General features: G+C 40.7%; 1 protein-coding gene across 1 annotated transcript in view; it reads left to right on the top strand.

Moving 5' to 3' along the window:
- The window catches only part of LOC140721188 (uncharacterized), a 156,503-nt gene that overhangs the window by 21,358 nt on the left and 111,833 nt on the right, over nucleotides 1-23,312 (top strand). Inside the window, exons 2-5 of the mRNA XM_073036050.1 lie at nucleotides 13,352-13,642; nucleotides 16,001-16,261; nucleotides 18,277-18,393; nucleotides 21,983-22,084. Coding sequence (XP_072892151.1) covers nucleotides 13,352-13,642; nucleotides 16,001-16,261; nucleotides 18,277-18,393; nucleotides 21,983-22,084 — 771 coding nt within the window. The remainder of the gene's footprint in view (nucleotides 1-13,351; nucleotides 13,643-16,000; nucleotides 16,262-18,276; nucleotides 18,394-21,982; nucleotides 22,085-23,312) is intronic.

The raw sequence follows: 23,312 nt of genomic DNA, 5'->3' as shown, positions 1-23,312 counted from the left end.
GTCTCCAGGGTTGAGGAAGGACATCCTGGGTATAGAGGAAGTGCAGCGTAGATTCACGAGGTTAATTCCTGGGATGTCTGGAATGTCTTACGCAGAGAGGTTAGAGAGACTGGGCTTGTACACGCTGGAATTAAGGAGATTGAGAGGGGATCTGATTGCAACTTATAAGATTACTAAGGGATTGGACAAGATAGAGGCAGGAAATATGTTCCAGATGCTGGGAGAGTCCAGTACCAGAGGGCATGGTTTGAGAATAAGGGGTAGGTCATTTAGGACAGAGTTAAGGAAAAACTTCTTCTCCCAGAGAGTTGTGGGGTTCTGGAATGCACTGCCTCGGAAGGCAGTGGAGGCCAATTCTCTGGATGCTTTCAAGAAGGAGCTAGATAGGTATCTTATGGATAGGGGAATCAAGGGATATGGGGACAAGGCAGGAACCGGGTATTGATAGTAGATGATCAGCCATGATCTCAGAATGGCGGTGCAGGCTCGAAGGGCCAAATGGTCTACTTCTGCACCTATTGTCTATTGTCTAATTGACTGCTTCTCCCTCCACATTCCACTTTCCACAAAGGAGCTGTAAGCATAGTAGCCATTGTAGTAGTGGGCCAGTTAGTGGTCCAGATTTGGCTCAACAGCCCTGGGCAAACATATTTGGAGGCTCTAAGTAAGTAAGCAAGAAAGTTTCTGGTGATATTTTTTTTGGTTAGTACATATCTAGTGTCCTGAGAATGGGTCTGGAGTTAGTGTGTGTTGCTTGTAGAGATGTGGGATCTCTGGGAGACCTGCAGTCTCACTGATAACGACATCTGCATGGAGTGCACCGAGTTACATCTCCTCAGACACTGTGTTAAAGAACTGGAGCTGCAGCTGGATGACCTTCAGCTCATACGGGAAAATGAGGAGGTGACAGACAGGATATGCAGGGAGATAGTCACCCCTCAGGTACAGGATGCAGGTACCTGGGTGACTGTCAGGAGAGGGGACGGGAATAGGCAGCCAGTGCAGAGTACCCCTGTGGCCGTTTCCCACAATAATAAGTATAACACTTTGGATACTGTTGAGCAGCGGCTGGGTCTCTGGCACTGAGTCTGGCTCTGCAGCTTTGAAGGGAATGAGGAGAAGAGGAGTCCGTAATGACAGGGGATTCCATGATTAGAGGAGCAGGAAGCAGGTTCTGTGGATGTGAAAGAGAAACCCGGATGGTGTGTACCTCCCAGATCCCAGGGTTAGAGTTGTCTTGGATCGAGTCCATGGCATTCTAAAGGGGAGGGTGAACAGCTGTAAGATGTGGTTCATATTGGTACCAATGACATAGGTAGGAAAAGGGAGGAGCTCCTGAAGAGAGAATCTAGGGAGTTAGACAGTCAGCTGAAAAGCTGGACCATCAGGGTAGTAATCACTGGATTATCACCTGTACCACGGGCCAGTGAGGGTAAGAATAGGATGATCTGGCTGAGGAATTGGTGCAGGGGGCAGGGTTTCAGATTTCTGGATCACTGGGATCTCTTCTGGGGAAGGAACCACCTGTACAAAAGGACAGGTTACACCTGAACCTGAGGGTCCAATATTCTTGCAGGCATGTTTGCTAGAGTTGTTGGGGAGGGTTTAAAGTAATTTGGCAGCGGGATGGGAACTGCAGTGATGGGGCTGAGGATGGGCAGTTGGTATACAACTAGTTGCAGTGTGCAGTGAGGCTGTGAGGACAGACAGACAAACGATAGGGCAAAATTGCAGTCAGTAGGAAGAGTTAAATTGTAACAGGGGGCCAGAAACAAAAAGGGTGATGAAGGTGTTATATTTCAATGTACACAGTAGATGGAATAAGGTAGTTGATCCAGTGGCTCAGTTAGAGATTGGCAGGTATGATGTTGTGGGCATCTGAGTTGTGGCTGAAAGAAGATTAGAGTTGGGAGCTTAATATCCAAGTATACACATTGTATGGAAAAGATACGCAGGTAGGCAGAGGGGTTGGGGTGGCTCTGTTGGTAAAAATTAAATTAAATCCTTGGAAAGAGATCGACATCAGAAGATGTAGAAACCTTGTGGGTAGAGTTAAGAAACTACAAGGGTAAAAAGATCCTGATGGGAATTATATACAGGCCTCCAAACAGCAGCCAGAATGTGGTCTACAAATTACAGAGGGAGATAGAAAACGCATGTAAAAAGGGCAATGTTGTGATAATCATGGGGGATTTAAATATGCAGGAGATTGGGAAAATCGGATTGGAAGTTAGGTTTTAGCAGAGTGGCCATTGTGTGAGTGGGCCAGTGTTAGAGTAGAATTTGAGGGTTTGGCTCATCGAGGCTTAGGGGAGGATTAGTCCATAGGTAGATTTTTCTTTGCCATTTATTCTTTCATTCTTTCTTTTTGAAAATTTAGAGCAGTGGGGGTGCCAGACGGGGCAGTGGAATGCTCTTCTTGCAGGATGTGGGAAGGCAGGGAGACCTTCAGTGTCCCTGATGACAAAACCTACAAGAAGTGCATCCAGCTGCAGCTTCTAATAGACTGTGTGAAGGAGTTGGAGCTGGAACTGGATGAACTCTGGATCATTCAGGAGGCTGAGATCATTTGATAGACAGCACACACAGTCAGGTAGTTCCACACACTGTGCAGGACACGGGTAAATGGGTGACTGTCAGGTGGAGAAGGTGAGAGGCAGCCAGTACGGAGTACCCCTGTGGCCTTTCCCCTCAACAGCAGGTAGGATGTGTTCGATACTGTTGAGGCGGGGTATCACCTAGCAGAGAAAAGCCACAGCAGTCGGGTATCTGGTACTGAGTCTGGCTCTGTGCCTCAGAAGGGAAGAGGGAGAAAAGGCAAGTGTCAGTGACAGGGGATTCAGATTGATGAGGGTAACAGAAAGGAGCTTCTGTGGCTGAGAGTGAGATTCCCAGATGATGTGTTGCCTCCTGGGTGCCAGGATCAGGGACATCTCAGCTGAAGTCCACAGTATTGTTAAGTGGGTGGGTGAGCGGCCAGAGGTCGTGGCCTAAGTCAGTACCAATGGCATGGGTAGGAGGATGACGAGTTCCAGCAAAGTGAGTCTGGGGAATTAGGTGCCCAGTTAGAGGGCAGGATCTCCAGGGCTGTGATCTCAGGATTGTTACCCATACCATGTGCTAGTGAGGCCAGAAATAGAAAGAACATACAGTTTAACATGTGGCTGAGGAGATGGTGCAAGATGGAGGGTTTCAGATTTTTTGATCATTGCGCTTTTTTTCTGGAAAGTGAAACTTGTACAGAAGGTATGGTTTGCACCCGAACTGGGAGAATAATAGCCTAGTGGGAAGGGTTACTACTGCTGCACAGGTGCGGGGTGGTATTAGGGAGGGAGACAGGGCAAGTGACAAAAGTATGTGATCATAATGCCATTAGTTTTATGGTGATTATGGAAAAGGATAGATATGGTCAGGTTAAGATGCTAAATTGCAAAAAGAATAATTTCAATGGTATCAGAAAGGATATGGCAAATGTGGATTGGGACAGGTTGTTTTCTGGGAAAGGTATACTTGGGAAGTGGAAGGCCTTCAAAAGCGAACTTTTGAGAATACAGAATTTAGATAATAAATTTTGGTAATCTTGATTTTTGAGAGATATTGTGCCCTGGTTAAGTAAAAGGAGATGCATAACAGTGTAGGCAGGTAGGAACAAATGAGATACTTGAGCAGTATAAGAAATGGAAGAGAACAATGAAGAAGGAAATCAGGAGGGCTAAAAGAAGACATGGCTTTGTGCGTGGTAAGTCATGTCTAACCATTTTTACTGTATTTTTGAAGGAAGTTACCAGTGTAATGCCCTGGTTAAGATATCCAGTGCTATGTTGTAGGTATTTCATTTTAGCAAAAGCATTGTGTCCTGCTGGTAGAACGTTTTGGTTATGGCTAAGATAAGAAGACCTGCTGTTCAACTTAGGAATGTTATATCAGCCAATCAGGATGGTGGGATCTGGAGAAAGTCCTTGAGAGAGTGTAGTGGATGGAGCTTTGTGATGGACAGTAGTCTGGTTTGGGTTCATTTTAGCAGGAGCTGCGGAGCTGGACAGAAGGGAAAATACCACAGAATGCCATGGGAATGAGAGTGCCCATTGCAAGAGGTGCTTTGTGCAGATGAATATCTCCAAGGACGAGTGCCAATACTCATGAGAGAAAGCCAGTTTGCTGAAGATGGCCTTCAAGGGAAGTTAGGACTGTGGTGGGTGCTTTCAGGGAGACCGGGGGTTCAACACCGTGAGTAACGGTTATACCCAGCTTTGGAAAAGATGAGCTCCAATATTAAGACAGGTTTAACTGTTATAGGTCCTTTTATTTCTTCTTTCTTTTCTTTCTTTTAATAACTGTTTGATAAAGCTGCAATTGGTAAATATACTTTCTTTATAATATTATGTGGTGTACAATCTGTTATTTCTTGCCAATTGATAATTGGGTTTGGGCAGAATTTACAAAGCATTTGCTCAAATTGAGGTTTCTTTAATCAGAACATCATGACCTTCCTGTTTGGTTATGAAAGGTGGCTTCTCACCGCTGAGTCACGTGGCTGTTGTTGCACCAGGAACGTTGAAGACAAGGCATGAATGTTGTTTACATAGACTTTAGAAAGTCCTTTGAAATGGTCCCACATGGGAGGCTGATCAAGAAGGTTCAGTTGCCTGGCATTCAAAATGAGGTAGTAATTTGGATTGGACATTGGCTTCACTGGAGAAGAGAAAAGCCAAAGAGTGGAAGTAGACAGTTACCTCTCTGACTGGAGAGCCATGACTAATGGTGTGCCACAGGGATCACTGCTGGGTCCATTAGTTGTTTGTCATCTATATCAATGATCTGGATGATAATGTCGTATTCTGGATCAGCAGATTTGTGGATCATACCAAGATTGGGGGTCTGGTGGATAGTGAGGAAGACTTTCAAAGCTTGCTGCTGGATCTGGAGCAGCTCGAAAAATGGTCTCAAAAATGGCAGATGGAATTTAGTGTAGACAAGTGTGAGGTGTTGCACTTGGCAGGATCATCCAGGCTAGGGCTTGCAAGATAAGGAGTAGGGCACAGAGGAGTGTTTGTAGAACAGAGAGATCTGGGAATGCAGATGCATAGTTCCGTGAATGTGGCATGAATGTGAATATGGTCGTAAAGAAAGCCTTTGGCACATTTTGTGCACAGAAGTTGAGATGCTATATTGAAATTGTATAACCATTTGTGGTCATAATTTGGAGTATTTTGTCCATTTGTGGTCATTTCACATAAGACTATTAGACCAGAAGATATAGGAGCAGAAATTGGCCCATCAAATCTGCTCCGCCATTTCATCTCAGTCCCAATCTCTGCCTTCTCCACATATCCCTTCATGCCCTGACCAATTCAAGAATCTATCAACCTCTTCCTTAAGTATACCATACATAAATACTTGGCCTTCAGAGCTTCCTAGAAACATAGAGAACCTAGAGTTCCATAGAGGCCATTCAGCCCACAATGCTGTGCCTTACATGTTCTTACTTTAGAAATTACCCAGAGTTACCCTTATCCCTCTATTTTTCTCAGTCCCATGCACCTATACAGGGGTCTCTTAAAAGTGTCGATTGTATCTGTCTCCACCACCATTGTTGACAGCCCATTCCATGCACTCACCACTGTCTGGGTAAAAAAAACTTACATCTCTTCCATATCTACTTCCAAACACCTTAAATCTGTGCCCTGTCATGCTAGCCATTTCAGCCCTGGGAAAAAGACTCTGACTATCCACACGCTCAATGCCTTTTATCATCTTATACACCTCTATCAGTTCACCTCTCACCCTCTGTCGCTCCAAGAAGAAAAGGTCAATTTCCCTCAACCTATTCTCATAAGGCATGCTTCAGGAAACATCCTTGTAAATCTAGCGCCATCGGAGCAGTGCTGCCAGGATAATCAAGGACACGACCCACCCAGCCAACACACTTTTTGTCTCCCTTCCCTCCGGTAGAATGTTCAGGAGCATGAAGATTCGTACGGCCAGATTTGGGAAAAGCTTCTTTCCAACTGTGATAAGACTGTTGAACAGATCCTGACCCGGATCTGGGCCGTACCTTCCAAATATCTGGACCTGACTTGCACTACCTTACTTTCCCTTTCCTATTTTCTAATTATGATTTATAATTTAAATGTTTATTATATTTAATTTGATTTGTACTTCAGGAAACGCGAAGCACAGAATCAAATATCACTGTGATGATTGTACGCTCTAGTATTAATTGTCTGGTGATGATAAAGTAAAGTATTAAGTATTCTGCACCCTTTCTATAGTTTCCACATCCTTCCTCTAGTGAGCTGACCAGAACTGAGCACAGTCCTCCAAATGGGGTCTGAATAAGGTCCTATGTAGCTGTAACATTACCTCTTGGCACTTGAACTCAATCCCCCAGTTGATGAAGGCCAATGTACCATATGCCTTCTTAACTACACAGTCAACCTGCGCAGAAGCTTTGAGTGTCCTATGGACTTGGACCCGAATATCCCTCTGATCCTCCACACTGCCAACAGTCTCATCATTAATACTATATTTTGCCATCATATTTGACCTACCAAAATGAACCACCTCACACTTTTCTGGGTTGACTCCATCTGCCACTTCTCAGCCCATCTTTGCATCCTATCAATGTCCCGCTGTAACCTCTGACAGCCCTCTACACTATCCACAACACCCCCAACCTTTGTGTCATCAGCAAATTTACTAACCCTTCCCTCCACTTCTTCATCCTGGTCATTTATGAAAATCACAAACAGAGGGGGTCCCAGAACAGATCCCTGAGGCACACCACTGGTCTTCAAATTCCATGCAAAATATGGACCACTCTTTGCCTTCTGTGTACAAGCCAATTCTGGATCCACAAAGTGAGGTCCCCTTGGATCCCATGCCTCCTTACTTTCTAAATAACCCTTGAATGGGGTACCTTATCAAATGCCTTGCTGAAATCAATATACACTACATCTACTGCTCTACCTTCATCAACATGTTTAGTCACATCCTCAAAAAATTCAGTCAGGCTCGTAAGGCACGACCTGCCTTTGACAAAGCAATGCTGACTATTCCTAACATTATTATGCCTCTCCAAATGTTTATAAATCCTGCCTTTCAGGATCTTCTCCATCAACTTACCAACACTGCAGTAAGACTCACAGGTCTATAATTTCCTTTTTTTTATTAAACATTTATTAGATTTTCAAGTAGGTTACATAGAATAGAATAGAATAATATCAACCCTCCCCTCTCCCCCCATAACATATCCCTGTAGAAAAAAAGAAAGAAAGAAGAAAAAAGAAAAAAAGGAGAAAGACTGCCTAGATATTGGAAGATCCCCACATACTCCATGGAATTCATAATAACTTTAATATATGTAATTCTTTCTTTCCAAAAGGAACAACATCTTTATTATTGGAACCCCTATATATACAATCCTATCTTTTGTAAATAAGGGTGTCAAATACTCAAAAATGTGTCATAATTATTCCTTAAATTATCAGTAATTTTTTCAAGTGGAATACAGCTAAAATTTCATTATTCCAACAATCCATACTTAAGTATGAATTCGATTTCCAAGTGACTGCAATATCCTTTCTTGGCTACTGCCATTGCAATTTTTATAAATTCTTTCTGATATTTGTTCAATTTAAGTTTCGGTTTTATCCCTTCAATATCACCTAGTAAAAATAATATTGGGTTATGTGGAAGTTGTGTTCCAATAATTTGTTCCAATAAAACTCTTAAGTTTATCCAAAAAGGTTGAATTTCAGAACAAGACCAAGTAGAATGTAAAATAGTACCAATTTCTTGATTACATCGAAAACATTGATCAGATAAACTTGGGTTAAATCTACTTATTTTTTGTGGCGTGATATATAATTGATGTAAATAATTATATTGTACTAGTCTAAGTCGAACATTTATTGTATTTGTCATACTGTCAAGTCATAGTGTTGACCAATTTGTTTCATCAACATTAATATTCAAATCTGATTCCTATTTTTGTCTTGACTTATGAATTCCTTGTTTATGTGTCTGCTTTTGAATCATTATACATAAAAGAAGCAATTTTTAAAATTTTTCCTTTTTGAGTTAAAGTTTCAATTTCATTAGGTTTCGGCAATAACATTGTTTGACCCAGTTTATCTCTTAAATAAGTCCTTAATTGAAAATAACAAAAAAGAGTGTTATTTGTTATTTTGTATTTATTCTTTAATTGTTCAAATGACATCAATGTACCTCCTTCATAACAGTCTCCTATATCCTTTTTTGGTACCAATTATATAAAAGTTGATTATCCATTGTAAAAGGAATAAGTCTGTTTTGAATCAGAGGTCTCCTTGCTAATAAAGATTTCTTTATTTCGACATCAACATTTATTCTGTCCCATAAATCAATCAAATGTTTCAATATAGGGGATTCTTTCTTTTCCCGTATCCATTTAGATTCCCATTTATATATAAAATCTTCTGGTGTATTTTCTCCTATCTTATCTAACTCTATTCTAATCCATGCCAGTTTATCCTCATCAAAAAAGAAGCAATAAATCTAAGTTGGTTTGCTTTATAATAACTCTTAAAATTTGGGAGTTGTAACCTTCCTAGATCAAATTTCCATGTCAGTTTTTCCAACGATATTCTTGACCTCTTACCTTTCCAAATAAATTTCCTTACACACTTATTTAACTCTTGAAAAAAACTTCTGTGGCAGTTGTATTGGTAATGTTTGAAATAAATACTGTAATCTAGGAAATATATTCATTTTTACAGCATTAACTCTACCCACTAATGTTATTGGTAACGTCATCCATTTATCAAGATCTTCTTGAATTTTTTTCAATAGTGATAAATAATTTAATTTATATAAATTCTTTATATCGTTATCAACTGTTATACCTAATATTTTATACTATTTATCAGCCATCTAAATTGATGGAACCTCGTACCCGGTTAGATCTCCTTCTGATGAGCCACATCTGATCTCCACCGGTGAAGAACAAGAAGCTGCGACAACTGCAACAATTGTAAAGAAGAAGCAGGAAATGCGCATGCGTGAAGAAGTGGGCATGCGCAAATTAGAGCAAGCCAAACTACAAATCCCAGTCACCATTGAAAGTGAAAATGAAAGTGAATCAGACTTAGAATCAGACTCCCTGGATAATACAGATGAAGAAATGGAGGAAAAAGAACAAGAAGAGATCAAAAGTGAAAGACTTAGTGGAGACATAAAAATGGCTTTAATACAAATAATGGTTGAATTAAAAGCAATAAGAACAGATATTAACAACATAAAGAGATGGTATAACAAGGTTGTGAAAAATCAGAAGAAAATGGTTAAGAGAGTTAAAAAGTTGGAAGAAATAATGGAACACACCACAAACAGAGTGGACAAGATAGAAGATAATACTCTTGCCTGGACAACAGAAAGGAAACAGTTGTTAGAAAAAGTGAATGTGTTGGAAAATTTTAGTAGATGAAATAATATCAAGATTGTTGGTCTTAAAGAAGGTATAGAGGGAGAAGATCCAATAAAATTCTTTCAAAAATGAATCCCAGAAATTTTGGAAGTGGAAGAAGAAAATTGGATAACTTAAATTGAAAGGGCACATAGAGCTTTAAGACCAAAACCAAGACACGATCAAAATCCGCGATCAATCTTGATAAAATGCTTAAGATATCAAGACAAAGTAAAGATTCTGAAGGTGGCTACCCAAGGTGCCAAAAAGAGAAATGGACCATTGATGATAGAAGGGAAAAGAGTTTTTTTTCTATAAGTTATGACCTTTTGAAGAGGAGGAAGGAATTTAGTCCAGTGAAGAAAACCTTATGGGATCATAAGTATAAATTTATATTGCGCTACCCTGCAACACTGGTAATTTTTTTGGATGACGAAAAAAGAAAATGTTTTACTGATTATCGGGAAGTGGAAGAGTTTGTACAAGAACTCTTGAATAATCGCTAGACACAAGAAGGAACCTACGGGAGTGAGACGGATTAAAGATGAAGACTGAGATAGGGAATAATTTTGAGGGATCTTTAAGAGTAGATGGAGGGGGGAAATGTAAAAGTTTCATGAATTTTAATTGGGAATAATAATAAAGTTTTTTTTCTTATATATTTTTTCTGTTACGGGGGAGCTGGATGAACTTCTGATCAATTGCTACATGATTCATGTGTGTAATCATGGCGGTAGCCATGACCCATAAAACAGAGGGGGGTAATGTTTTGGTTTTTTTATCCACAGCATTAGTAGGGGGGTATTTTGTTATCTTCTTTTATAATCTATTCTTTTTCTATTTCTTTCTCTTTGCCTGGATGATTGGAGGGGAGACACATAGCAACATGGAGAATTTTAAAGAGATTTCCAAAGGAACTATGAGAGCTGAGATGTTACATAATGTTAAAGATTGGAGTAATCTTGTTAAAAATAATGACTAACTTATTGAATTTTTAAAGTTTTAATGTTAATGGGCTTAATGGACCAGTGAAAAGAAAAAGAATTTTAACACATATTAAGAAAATGAAGGTAGATATAGCTTTCATGCAGGAAACACATTTAACAGAGATAGAACATCAGAAATTAAAGAGAAATTGGGTTGGAAATGTCATTGCAGCTTCATTTAACTCAAAGGCGCGGGGAGTTGCAATTTTGGTTAATAAAACCTTACCAATGAAAGTACAAAACGTAATAATTGATTCCACGGGGAGATATGTGATTATACACTGTCAAATCTTTTTGGAATTATGGACTCTTATGAATATTTGTGCACCAAATGAAAATGACGTAAAATTTCTACAAGAAACCTTTTTGAATTTGGCTGATGAACATGACAAAATATTAATAGGTGGAGACTTTAACTTTTGTCTAGACCCAGTTTTAGACAGATCGACTAAGGTTGTTACAAAATCGAAAGTAATAAAATTAACTTTATCATTGATGAAAGATTTAAATTTGATTCATATATGGAGAAGAATTAACCCGAGAGTAAGAGATTATTTGTTTTATTCAAATAGACACAAAACCTACTCAAGGATAGATTTTTTTTAATATCAACAAATATTCAGGATAGAGTGAAAAATATGGAATATGAAGTGAGAATCTTGTCAGATTATTCTCCTTTGATAATGACAATGATAATGATGGATAAGGAAGACTTATAGATGGAGATTTAATTCAATATTATTAAAGCAACAAGATTTTTGTGATTTTATGGAAAAATAGATCCAATTTTTTTGGAAACAAACTCCTATTCAGTTGTTGATAAATTGGTATTATGGGAAGCAATGAAAGCATATTTGAGGGGTCAGATAATAAGTTATACTTCGACAATTAAGAAGGAATATATGGTAGAATAAGATCAACTGGAGAAAGAGATTACAAAATTAGAAAAAGAATCTCAAAGGTATATGACAGAAGAAAAACGAAGACAACTTATCAATAAGAAACTACAATATAATACACTTCAGACATACTGAACAGAAAAAGCAATTATGAGAACTAAACAGAGGTATTATGAGTTAGGTGAGAGATCCCATAAGATTCTTGCCTGGCAGTTAAAAACAGAACATACTTTTAAAATGATAAATGCAATTAGAACAAATGTAAATAAAATTACTTATAAACCTTTAGAAATTAACAAAAACGTTCAAAAGTTTTTACTCTGAATTGTATCAATCGGAATCACAAAATGATCTTAATGAGATCGAAAGATTTTTATCACAAATCTCCCAAAATTGAATGCAGAAGAACAGAAGGGATTAGATATGCCTTTTACATTAAAAGAGGTTGAAGAAGCTCTAGGATCACTCCAGAGTAACAAATCTCCAGGAGAAGATGGCTTTCCGCCTGAATTTTACAAAAAGTTTAAAGATTTATTAATCCCTCCTTTTATGGAGTTAATATGTCAAGCAGAAAGAACACACAAACTCCCGAAGTCTTTTTCCACAGCGATTTTAATTGTATTGCCAAAAAAAGATAGAAATCCCTGTGAAAACCAGCATCATATAGGCCTATTTCTTTGTTGAATACAGATGATAAAATAATAGCAAAATTTTATCTAGTAGATTATCTAAATATTTACCAAAATTAATACATATGGATCAAACATAATTTATTAACAATAGACAATCGGCAGATAATATAACTCGGTTACTTAGTATAATTCATTTGGCACAAAAGAGGGAGGAAATGAGTGTGGCAGTAGCTTTGGATGCAGAAAAAGCATTTGATAGATTGGAATGGGATTTTTTATTTAAGGTATTGGAAAAATATGGGATAGGAATATCTTTTATAAACTGGATTAAAACCTTAAATACTAATCCCAATGCTAAAGTAGTGACAAATAGCCAAATTTCAACACCATTCCAGTTAACAAGGTCAACTAGACAAAGTTGTCCATTATCACCTGCTTTATTTGTATTGGTGATAGAACCATTAGCTGAATTAATTAGAACTGACTCAGATATTACGAGTTTTAGAGTTAATCGGGAGGAATACAAGATTAATTTATTTGCTGATGATGTTTTAATCTATTTAACAAACCCATTGTATTCATTGTGTAAATTATCTTCTAGACTGGAAGAATATGGGAAAGTATCAGGGTATAAAATAAATTGGGATAAAAGTGAAATTTTACCTCTTACTAAAGGAGATTATAGTCAATGTCGATTAGCAGGTCTATAATTTCCTGAGCTATCTCTACTCCCTTCTATAATAAGAGAACAACACCTGCAAACCTCCAATTCTCTGGAACCTCTCCCATCCCCATTGATGATGCAAAGATCTTTTCCAGAGTCTCAGCAATCTCCTCCCACAGTAGCCTGGGGTATAACTTGTTCGGTCCTGGTGACTTATCTAACTTGATGCTTTCCAAAAGCTCAGCACATCCTCTTTCTTAATGTCTATATGCTCAAGTTTTTTAATCAACTGTAAGTCAACCCTACAATTGCTAAAGTCCTTTTCCATAGTGAATACTGAAGCAAAGTATTCATTAAGTACCTCTGTTACCTCTACTGGTTTCATATACACATTTATTATAACCATATAACCATCTCACAATTACAGCATGGAAACAGGCCATCTCGGCCCTTCTAGTCCATGCCGAACGCTTACTCTCACCTAGTCCCACTGACCCGCACTCAGCCCATAACCCTCCATTCCTTTCCTGTCCATATGCCTATCCAATTTTACTTTAAAATTTTCACAACATTCTAGTCCGAAAGACAAGTTCCTGTAATCCCAGTAGTGTGGCTCAATATCTATTCAGTAGTATGTTCTCATTTGCTGTAGTTTCACAAAGTTCTCTGTTTAAGTGTTTCACAGCCACCACATTTTAAATGAGTACAAATATTTTTATTAACAGATAAAGTTAAAGAAGAGATTGGTCTCCTTGGCTCATCAGTTTTACTGGATCCTGAACTCAAAGTTGATCCCAGCAAGAGTGAAATAGTTTGGACCTTCATCGGCAGGAGCATTTTGCATCATGTCCCAGGTCACAGCTTAGTGGAACTGAGTGACCAGTTCGAGTTTCGTCTGCACTTTAATACTTCTAATGGTGCTCTGACTGTGAATGGAGCAGAACATGGTGACCAAGGAGATTACACCTTCATGGTGGATGGACAAGAGCTGAGAATAATACAACTACGCCTCTTTGGTAGGTAGTTTTATGTTCCATAGAACGTAGAACAGGACAACGCAGTTCAGGCCAATTGGCCCACAATGTTATGCTGACCTTTTAACCTATTCTAAGATACATCTAACCCTTCCCTCCCTCATAGACAATCATTTATCTTTCATCCCTGTGCTTACTCAGGATGTGATTGGGTACAGAATTTGCCATAGTTTTCGCAGTTGTATTTTCCAGTAGAGGCTAAGTTGGGTGACTCACCATGTGCAAGACATGAAGGCGGCCATCTTGGTCGGTGCCACCTCGCACTGCCTACGACCCATGGGTGCTTACCAAGCACCCAACCACGCCAGACCAAGAGAGCGATTCAACTCTGGCCTCCGTGACCCTCGACCAAAGTGCTCACCATCAGCTCGCAAGGTCAATGATGGACATCCTGGTGGAAGAGCGCAGGATAAGCTGCCTGTTTGACATGGGCAGCACGGAGAATTTTATCCACCTGGACACAGTGCAGAGTTGCGGACTCGTGACACGGCTGATAAGCCAGAGGGTCGCCATGACTTCTGGGTCGCATATAACTGACATCCGGGGGGGGGGGTTGTGTAGTGATGCTAGTGGTCACCCAGGGAAGCTTAATCCTTCCTTTAAAGAACTTCTTATCTACGGGATATATATATATATATCTCCCGTAACTTCCGAATTGCACCCAGAAACTCCAGCCGTTGCTGTTCCTGCTGCCGTCCTAGATAGTGACCCCTTCCAACCAACTTTGGCCTATTTTTCTCTGTAATTCCCTTTACTCCACTGTAATATTGATACGTTTTCACGATCTCAAACTACAGGATTAATTCTGTCATATTATGATTACTGCCTCCCAAGCATTTTTTTAAACTTAAGCTCCCTAATCACATCTTGTTCATGACACAACACCCATTCCAGAATTACCTTTCCCCTAGTGGGATCAAACACAAGTTGTTCTAAAAGGCTATCTCATATGCATTCTACAGATTTCCTCTCTTGGGATCCAGCACAAACCTGATTTTCCAATCTACCTGCATATTGCAATCCCCTATGACTATTGTAACATTGCTCTTATTACTGGATTTTTCTGTTTTTTCCTTGAAATTTAAATGCCACATCTTGTCCATTGTTTGCAGGCCTGTACGTAACTCCTATCTGGGTCTTTTTACCCTTGCAGTCGCTTCACACTACCACAAGGATTCCACATCTTTCAATCCTATGTCACCTTTTTCTGATGATACAATTTCATTTTTTATCAATAGAGCCTCCCCACTCACTCTGCTTACCTGCCTGTCCGTTCGATGCAAGGGCTATCCTTGGATGTTCAGCTCACAGCTATGATCTTCTTTCAGCCACATCTCAGTGATGATCACAAACTTGTATCTGCCAGTCTCTAACTGCGTGACAAGATCATCTGACTGATTCCCTATATTGTGTGTATTCAAATATGTCATCATCAGTCTTGTATTCATCACCCTTTTTGAATTTTCCCCCATGTTACACTTCACCTCATCCCACTGACTGCAATTATGCCCCACAGTATCTAGTTGTATTCATACTGCATCTAGTTGTATGCCAAATACCCACTAAGTTTAAACCCTCTCCAACAGTTTGAGCAAATCCGACCACAAGGATATTTGTCCCCATCGGATTTAGGTGCAACCTGTCCTTTTTGTACAGGTGATACCTTCACCAGAAGAGGTCCCAATGATTCAGAAATCTGAAAACCTGTCCCTTGCACCACTTCCTGAGCCACTCATTCATCTGTACCATCAACCTATTCCTGCTCTGACTGGCACGTCTATGAACTTGCAAACCAACATCTGAAGCAGAGATGAAACAGTTTTGAGTCTTTGCTTCCACAGCTCTGAAGAAGATGGTTTGGAATCTTTTGAATATTTTTAAGGTGGAGGTAGACAGATCCTGGATAAGCAGGGAGGTGTTATTGTGGAATTTGCTACCTGCAGGCAGCTGTGGAGGCAAGGTTGTTTTGTTGGGTGTATTTAAGGTGGAAATCAATAGGTTCTTTATGGTCAGGGTATCAAAGGTCACAGGAGAAGGCCGTGATTGAATGGCAGAGTGACTCGATGGGCAAAATGACCTAATTCTGCTCCTGTCTTATGTCTTATGAACTGTTATTGCGGGGAGATGGGAATATCTACCATCAGGTTAGCTGTGATCTTGCAGAATGGCAAATCAATGCTGAGGGGTTAAATGGCTTTTATTTCCATTGTTGTGTATGTATTTGCTGTGTAGAACCGACTGTGCTTTCGTTCCTTTGTACATGTCTGGTGCAATGTCACATGGTAAGATTACATTCTACATCAAGATAGGAATATCATGGTTTTATATTCTCTCCTTTAGATGAGCTGTCAGAAGCTTCCATACTTACCAACATCGAATCACTGGGTTCCACAGTCGAACTCACCTGTGATGTCTCTGGAGATTCGAATGTGTATCAGTGGCAAAAGAATGGAGGGGAAATCTCCCAGCGTCACCAACTAACAGATGAAAACAGAACACTGGTTATCCCAAGCGCTTCATTTGAAGACTGTGGAGTGTACACTTGCATCACAACCAATCCTGTCAGCTCCATCCAGACAAACTACACCTTAATTTTGCAAGGTGAGCTTCATTTATCAATGACATTTTGCAGTTAACATTTGCAACCACCTACTATTGGTGGGCTATTGAATGCAGCTGATGCAAATCAGTGCTGCAGCAGAGAGGGCAAAAGCTGAATTAATTGAGTTCACAGAATCCCAGATAGTTATCACAGAGAAGGAAGCCATTCAACTCTTTAAGAATGGATTGGTTCTATCACTGAGCAAACTACTGAATCCTATTGTTCTGTAGGCAACGTGAGTGAATCTGCAGATGCTGGAAGTAAATAGCAAAAAACACAAAATGCAGGCAGAACTCAGCAGGCCAGACAGCATCTATGGGAGGAGGTAATAACGTTTCGGGCCGAAACCCTTCATCAGGAGTGAGGTAACATGGGATGGGCAGGGGGGATAAGAAGTGGGGGGAGGGATAAAGTAGAGAGCTGGGAAGTGATAGGCTGGAGGAAAATGGGCTAGGGGGAAGGTGGAGAATTATGAGAAATAAAAGAGAAAGAAAGGTAGGGCTGGGGCAAAGAGATTATAGTGGGGGGAAAAAGAGAGAGAGAGAGAGAGAGAGAACCAGACTAAAATAATAGATAGGGATGGGGGTAAGGGTGGGGGGCAGGGGTATCAACGGAGGTCAGTGAGTTGGATGTTCATGCCGGCAGGAAGGAGGCTACCCAGGCAGGAGATAAGGTGTTGCTCCATCGACCTGCGTGTGGCCTCATCTTGACGGTAGAGGAGGCCATGGACAGACGTGTCGGAGTGGGAGTGGTCTGTGGAATTGAAGTGTGTGGCCACAGGGAGATCCCACCACTGCTGGAGGACTGAGCGCCGGTGTTCGGCGAAACGGTCTCCCAGTCTGCGGCGGGTCTCCCCAATGTATAAATGGCCACATCGGGAGCACCGGATACAGTATATCATCCCAGTTGACTCGCAGGTGAAGTGGTGCCTCACCTGAAAGGACTGTCTGGGGCCTAGGATGGTGGTGAGGGAAGAAGTGTGGGGGCAGGTGTAGCATTTCTTCCGTTTGCAGGGATGAGTGCCCGGAGGGAGGTCCGTGGGGAGGGATGGGGGGGATGAATGGACAAGGGAGTCGCGTAGGGAGCGATCCCTGTGGAAAGCCAAGAGTGGGGGGAGGGGAGGGGAAGATGTGGTTGGTGGTGGGATCACGTAGGAGGTGGCGGAAGTTACGGAGGATTAAACGTTGGATCTGTACTTTTGTTCTGTACTTTCACTACAGCTCTATAAATTCTTTCTTTCAGATAATTATCCCACCCTCTTATGAAATTACAGATGAATATCCCTTCACTATTCCTGATGATGAATTCTAGATCCAATCTAACTACTGTGCATAAAAAATCCTCAAAGTACTCTTTGTTCTTCCCCCAATCACCTTCATTCCCAGTCATGACTGGTTTTAGAAAGTTTCACTATGATTTTCTTCCACTTTATGCTTCTATTCATGAAGGCAAAGATCCTATCTTTGTTAAACTACTTTCTTAACCCTTTCTACAAATGTCTTGTTGATGTAACCCTTTTAGAATCAGCTCCTTGAGTTTGTATGTTCTTCTCAATCTTCCTACTCTTGGGATGGATCAATCGGCAGATAATGCACTTCACCGATCAATGAGAACAAACTGCCCACATGTGCATTTGTGTAGCAGCCCCTGACATCAGGTGGAAAGTAGCACCAGAGTGTGTGGTGACACTTGCAGGCTGCCCTGCCCTCAGCACATCCTCAGCTTGTGTTGGTTGTCAATTCAAACAATACATTTCATTGTATGTTGTGATATACATCTGATAAATAAATTAATCTCATTAATCCATTCTTGACGGGTATAACGATGCATTGTGATTAATGATTTTCGGAGTAGAGTCAGTTGGTGTCAGCCTGAGTCACAGATCGGTGAGATTAAACGTGAGGTTGGAGCATTAACTTCTTGGCAGGAAATTATGGAACATTATGGTTGTTGCATCATTTGTCATCCACTGCCTGTGATCTGCTTAATGATTTGAATTTAATTTTAATTTCAGGGTTTTCCCTCAAGGATATTATAACCATTACTACATTGACCGCAGGACAGGTGATTGCTGGACCATCTCTTCATTCAGCCATGTTACCGGACCAGTGGAGGTGGAAAACCCTCAGAGGTATCTGTCATTGATTAATTTGCTCTTGCATGAACTGTCAGACACCACCCAGTAAACCTGAATGAACATTTAACGTAAACAAGGGAAAATGTGGGAAATCAACCACCCTTCTGGTGCTGTGACCAGTGAAGTAAAGGGAGTTCTACTCCCCATGTACTAGCAGGATGATTGAGTAAATGTCTCACTGACCTGACAGTGAGTGGATATGGGGCTTTCTATTTCAGGTTTAGTGGCAATTTCTCTTGGGTGTTTGCAAAAGTTAATTTTGAAAGAATCTTTCATTCCAATGCAGTTTTCCACATGGGACACCTCTGTCTCCCAGAAGCAAAGAAGATGCAACTCCTGCTTTATTACCTCTTCCCTTTCCCCATTCCTGGCACACATATAACCCTCCAGGTAAAGCAGTGAGTGACTTGTACTTCCAATTCTGTGTCCTCACAGCAGTTTCCTGCACATTGGAGAAACCATTACAGGTTGTGTGACCACTTTGCAGAACACCGAGGGTAACAGTGAGCTTCCAGTTGCCGATCACTTTAGTTTTCTCTCTGATTTCCCATCTTTAACCTCTTCCCCAGTTCCAGCAAAGCCCATTGAGGAGCAGCATCCCTTATTCCACATTGAGTCCCAGGAGCTGCAATAATGAATTCACCAATTTCAGATAACCAGCCATTACAGTTTATGTTAGAACTGACCACTTCTGATACAAGATCAGAGTGTGTAACCATAACTCTGTTTTCCACTCACCACAGATGCAGAAATGCAAATCTAGAATTCTTTTTAATTCAAAATTTCCAGCAACTGCAGTCTATTGTACACCATTTTCCTTTCTCTTGTATTTCTCAGGATTTCTCTCACGCTTCTCTGTGACTAGAAACATCAAATCTCTGCACAAATGCTGCTTGTACTGCAGTGTACCTCCAGCATTTTCTCTGATACACTCAGTGACCACTTTATCAGCTGCCTCCTGTACCTAATAAAGTGGCCACTGAGTGTGTGTTCATGGTCTTCTGCTGCTGTAGCCCATCCACTTCAAGGTTCGATATGTTGTCTGTCAAAGATGTTCTGCTGCACACCACTGTTGTAACATGTGGTTATTTGAATTACTGTCACCTTCCTGTCAGCTTGATACAGTCTGGCCATTCTCTGACAAAACATTTTCAGCCACAGAACTGTCACTCACTGGATGTTTTATTTTGCTTTTTGGACCATTCTCTGTGAACTCTAGAGACTGTTGTGCATAACAATCTCAGTAGATCAGCAGTTTCTGAGATTCTCAAACCACCACATCTGTCAGCAACAATCATTCTGCAGTCAAAATCACTGAGATCACATTTCTGCCCCATTCTAGTGTTTGGTCTGAACAACAATTGAACCTCATGACAATGTTTGAATGTTATTCTGCGTTGAGTTGCTGCCACATGATTGGCTGATTAGATATTCACATTAACGAGCAGGTATACAGGTGTACCTAATAAAGTGGCCACTGAGTGTATTTCAGATTCTCAACACGTGGGGTTTTCCAGTCACTATATTGTTTTGGACACATTGTGTTCAGCTCCAGTCACCAGGCAACCGGATGGATTTGAATGACCAGACAGTGATGTTGCCATGGCTGAGCTGCAGGATTTTGCTTTTATTTAAATACAGAGAGGTGACGATGGGAGATTTCAAAGTAGGAGGATCAATATCTGAGGAGAAGGAACCATTAACAATGTCAGTTAACATTTGCCCTGGAAGAGAAGTTGGCAGTGAAGAGGATCAATTGAACAAGAAGGGGCAGGATTTGAATGGGAACACAAGGAAATCTGCAGATGCTGGAAATTCAAACAACACACACAAAATGCTGGTGGAATGCAGCAGGCCAGGCAGCATCTATAGGGAGGAGTACAGATGATGTTTCAGGCTGAGACCCTTCATCAGGACTAACTGAAAGAAGAGATAGTAAGAGATTTGAAAGGGGGAGGGGGAGCGGGAGATCCAAAATGATAGGAGAAAACAGGAGGGGGAGGGATGAAGCTAAGTGATGATTAGTGAAAGGGATACAGAGCTGGAGAGGGAGAGGATCATGGGACTGGAGGGCTGCGGAGAAAGAATAGGGGAGGGGAGCACCAGACGGAGATGGGGAGCAGGCAAGGAAAGAAAGAGCAAGTCCATCAGAGAAATCAGGATCTCCCAGTGATTACACATTTAAATTCCACGTCCCTTTCCCATTCTGATATGTCAATCCATGGCCTCCTCTATTGTTAAGATGAAACCACACTCAGGTTGGAGGAACAACACCTTATATTCCATCTGGGTAGCCTCCAACCTGATGTCATGATCATTGATTTCCCTAACTTCCATTAATGCCCCTCCTCCCCTTCTTACCCCATCCCTTATTTATCTATCTATCTATCTATCTATCTATCTATCATTTTTTCCCTTTTTTCTCTCTTTTTTCTCTCTCTGTCCTTCTCACAATCACTCCTTGCCTGCTCTCCATCTTTCTCTGGTGCTCCCCTCCCCCATTCTTTCTCCCTAGGCCTCCCGTCCCATGATCCTCTCCCTCTCCAGCTCTGTGTTCCTTTTAGCAATCAACTTTCCAGCTATTAGCTTCATCCCTCCTTCTCTGGTCTTCTCCTATCATTTCGGATCTCCCACTCCCCCTCCCCCTTTCAAATCTCTTACTATCTTTTCTTTCAGTTAGTCCTGACGAAGGGTCTCAGCCCAAAACGTCAAGTGTACTTCTTCCCATAGATGCTGCCTGGCCTGCTGTGTTCCATCAGCATTTTGTGTGAGGATTAGAATGAGGATGGTACATCAGAGTTCAAAGTACATTTATTATCAAAGTATGTGTACGATATACAACATTGAGATCCGTCTCCTTACAGGCAGCCACAAAACAAAGACACACAAAAGAACCCATTAAAAAGATCATCAAACACCCGATGTGTAGAAAAAAATACAAACAATAAAATTAAACAGATAACATTCAGAACTGAAGTTGATGAAAGTGAGTCCACAGACACGAAGCCTGACACAGACACACGGTGGCTTTGTAGAGAAACTGAAATTAGAACTGAGATGGGATAGAATCCAGTGAGAGAGAGATGCAATTTCAACACCAGGGCAACAGGAACATTTGGGAACATTGATCCAGGGGGCAAAGGGATGGGAGGGAACCACAGAGACAGGTGGACAGTCTCAGTCACACCCATCGATGGGCATCTAACATGTTGTTGGAGCAATATTACAGAAGCAAGAGCAAATCAGGGATTACTCTTGCACTTCAGGTTAATCTTTGAACAAATAATTTAGTGATGGGGAGGAAGACAGATGATGCTGAATCAGGTGCAGCTGGATCTGATGGTTTAAAACCGTTCTCACCAAGGACATTTACTGTTATGTCTTTTACATCTGGGGAGATGAGATGGAGGGTTTGCCATTGGTAACAACTGGAGTGAGAGAGTAACAGTTAAAGTGGGGTCAACAGAGGGATTGTGATTGCTTCTGGGGAGCTAGCATTGTTTGATGTCCAGAACGTCTCTTTCAGTGTCATAATCAGTCTAAATTGTTATTGGCTTTCATGTTCTTTTTTATTTCTCCACAGAACTTCTGGGATACAGATTTTATTTTCTAATTCTGTGGATCTGTAATACTTTGTCACTTATCGCCATATACATTGCATTAATTTATTGGTTTGTGGTTGAAGGTATGTGACCAATACTCTTATGATTCACAATACTCTTATCATTCAAAATTAATTAATGTAGTTTCTTGTACATAAGTGTTAAGGAGAACAAATTAATAATTATTTTGGAATGATGCAACTAAATGGGAGATTCAATTGTAATTGGTATATGGTTATATAAATAAAAATATTTTAATAATAATAATAATCACCATCACTTCAGAACTCATGGTATTGAGGTGGAAACAGATCAACCCTAATCCTGAGGGGCTGCTGATGTGCTGGATTTGATTGAGGTTTAATTGTGTTCATACAATGATATCACAGTGTCAGCACACAGAGACCAGTAGTTTATTGTCTCTGGGTTAGTTTCCTGGAGTCTCTACCCAGTTCCCATCATGAGAGATTCCAGTGGGATGCTCAATATCAGCCTCTCAGGACAAGCTGAGGGGAGTAACTACAGGACCCACATCCCCCAAACCAGTGCGAGGGAAGTGTTGCATTTTCAGAAGTCTGATCTTGGCCATTTAAACAATTGATGGGGACTAGTCTGTGTAATTGCTCATAATTTAACACTCCAGTACACCTCTGCCTTTGAATGAGACATGAAACCAAGGAATCATTTATGTTCCCTGGGAGAATGTAGCGGATCACCTGGTGTTAATGATTTGGACAAAAATGTAGATGACATGATCAGTAAATCCCTGAAAAACAGCAAAATTGTTGTGATAGTGGACAGTGAAGAAAGTTGTCTCAGTGTACAACAGGACCAAGATCATCTGTGTCAGTGGGCACAGGACTGGCAGATGGTAATTAACTTAGGACAAGTACATAGTTCCCTGGAAGTGGTGACACAGACAGACAGGATTGTAAAGAAGGTGAGTGGTGTGTTTGTTTTCATCGTTAGGGCATCGAGTACAAGGTTGGGTAGTCACGTTACAACTGTACCATCTTTAGTCAGGCCACATCAGGAGTGTTCTGTTCCAATCTTGAGACATAAATAATTATTACATAAATAAATGTAATCATTAATTAATATTACATAATCAGAATTAGGTTTGTTAGCAGCAGCATGTGTCGTGAAATTTGTTAACACCAGCAGCAGTTCAATGCAATACATAATATAGAAGGGGAAAAAAGATAAATAATTAAATCAATTGGCATGCATATTGAACAGATAAAAATCATGCAAGAAACAGAAATAACATATCTTAAAAAGGTGAGGTTGTGTTCAAGGGCTCAATGTCCA

This window comes from Hemitrygon akajei, chromosome 2 (assembly GCF_048418815.1).
Source record: "Hemitrygon akajei chromosome 2, sHemAka1.3, whole genome shotgun sequence".
Lineage (NCBI taxonomy): Eukaryota > Metazoa > Chordata > Chondrichthyes > Myliobatiformes > Dasyatidae > Hemitrygon > Hemitrygon akajei.
This window is presented reverse-complemented; position numbering and strand designations above follow the sequence as displayed.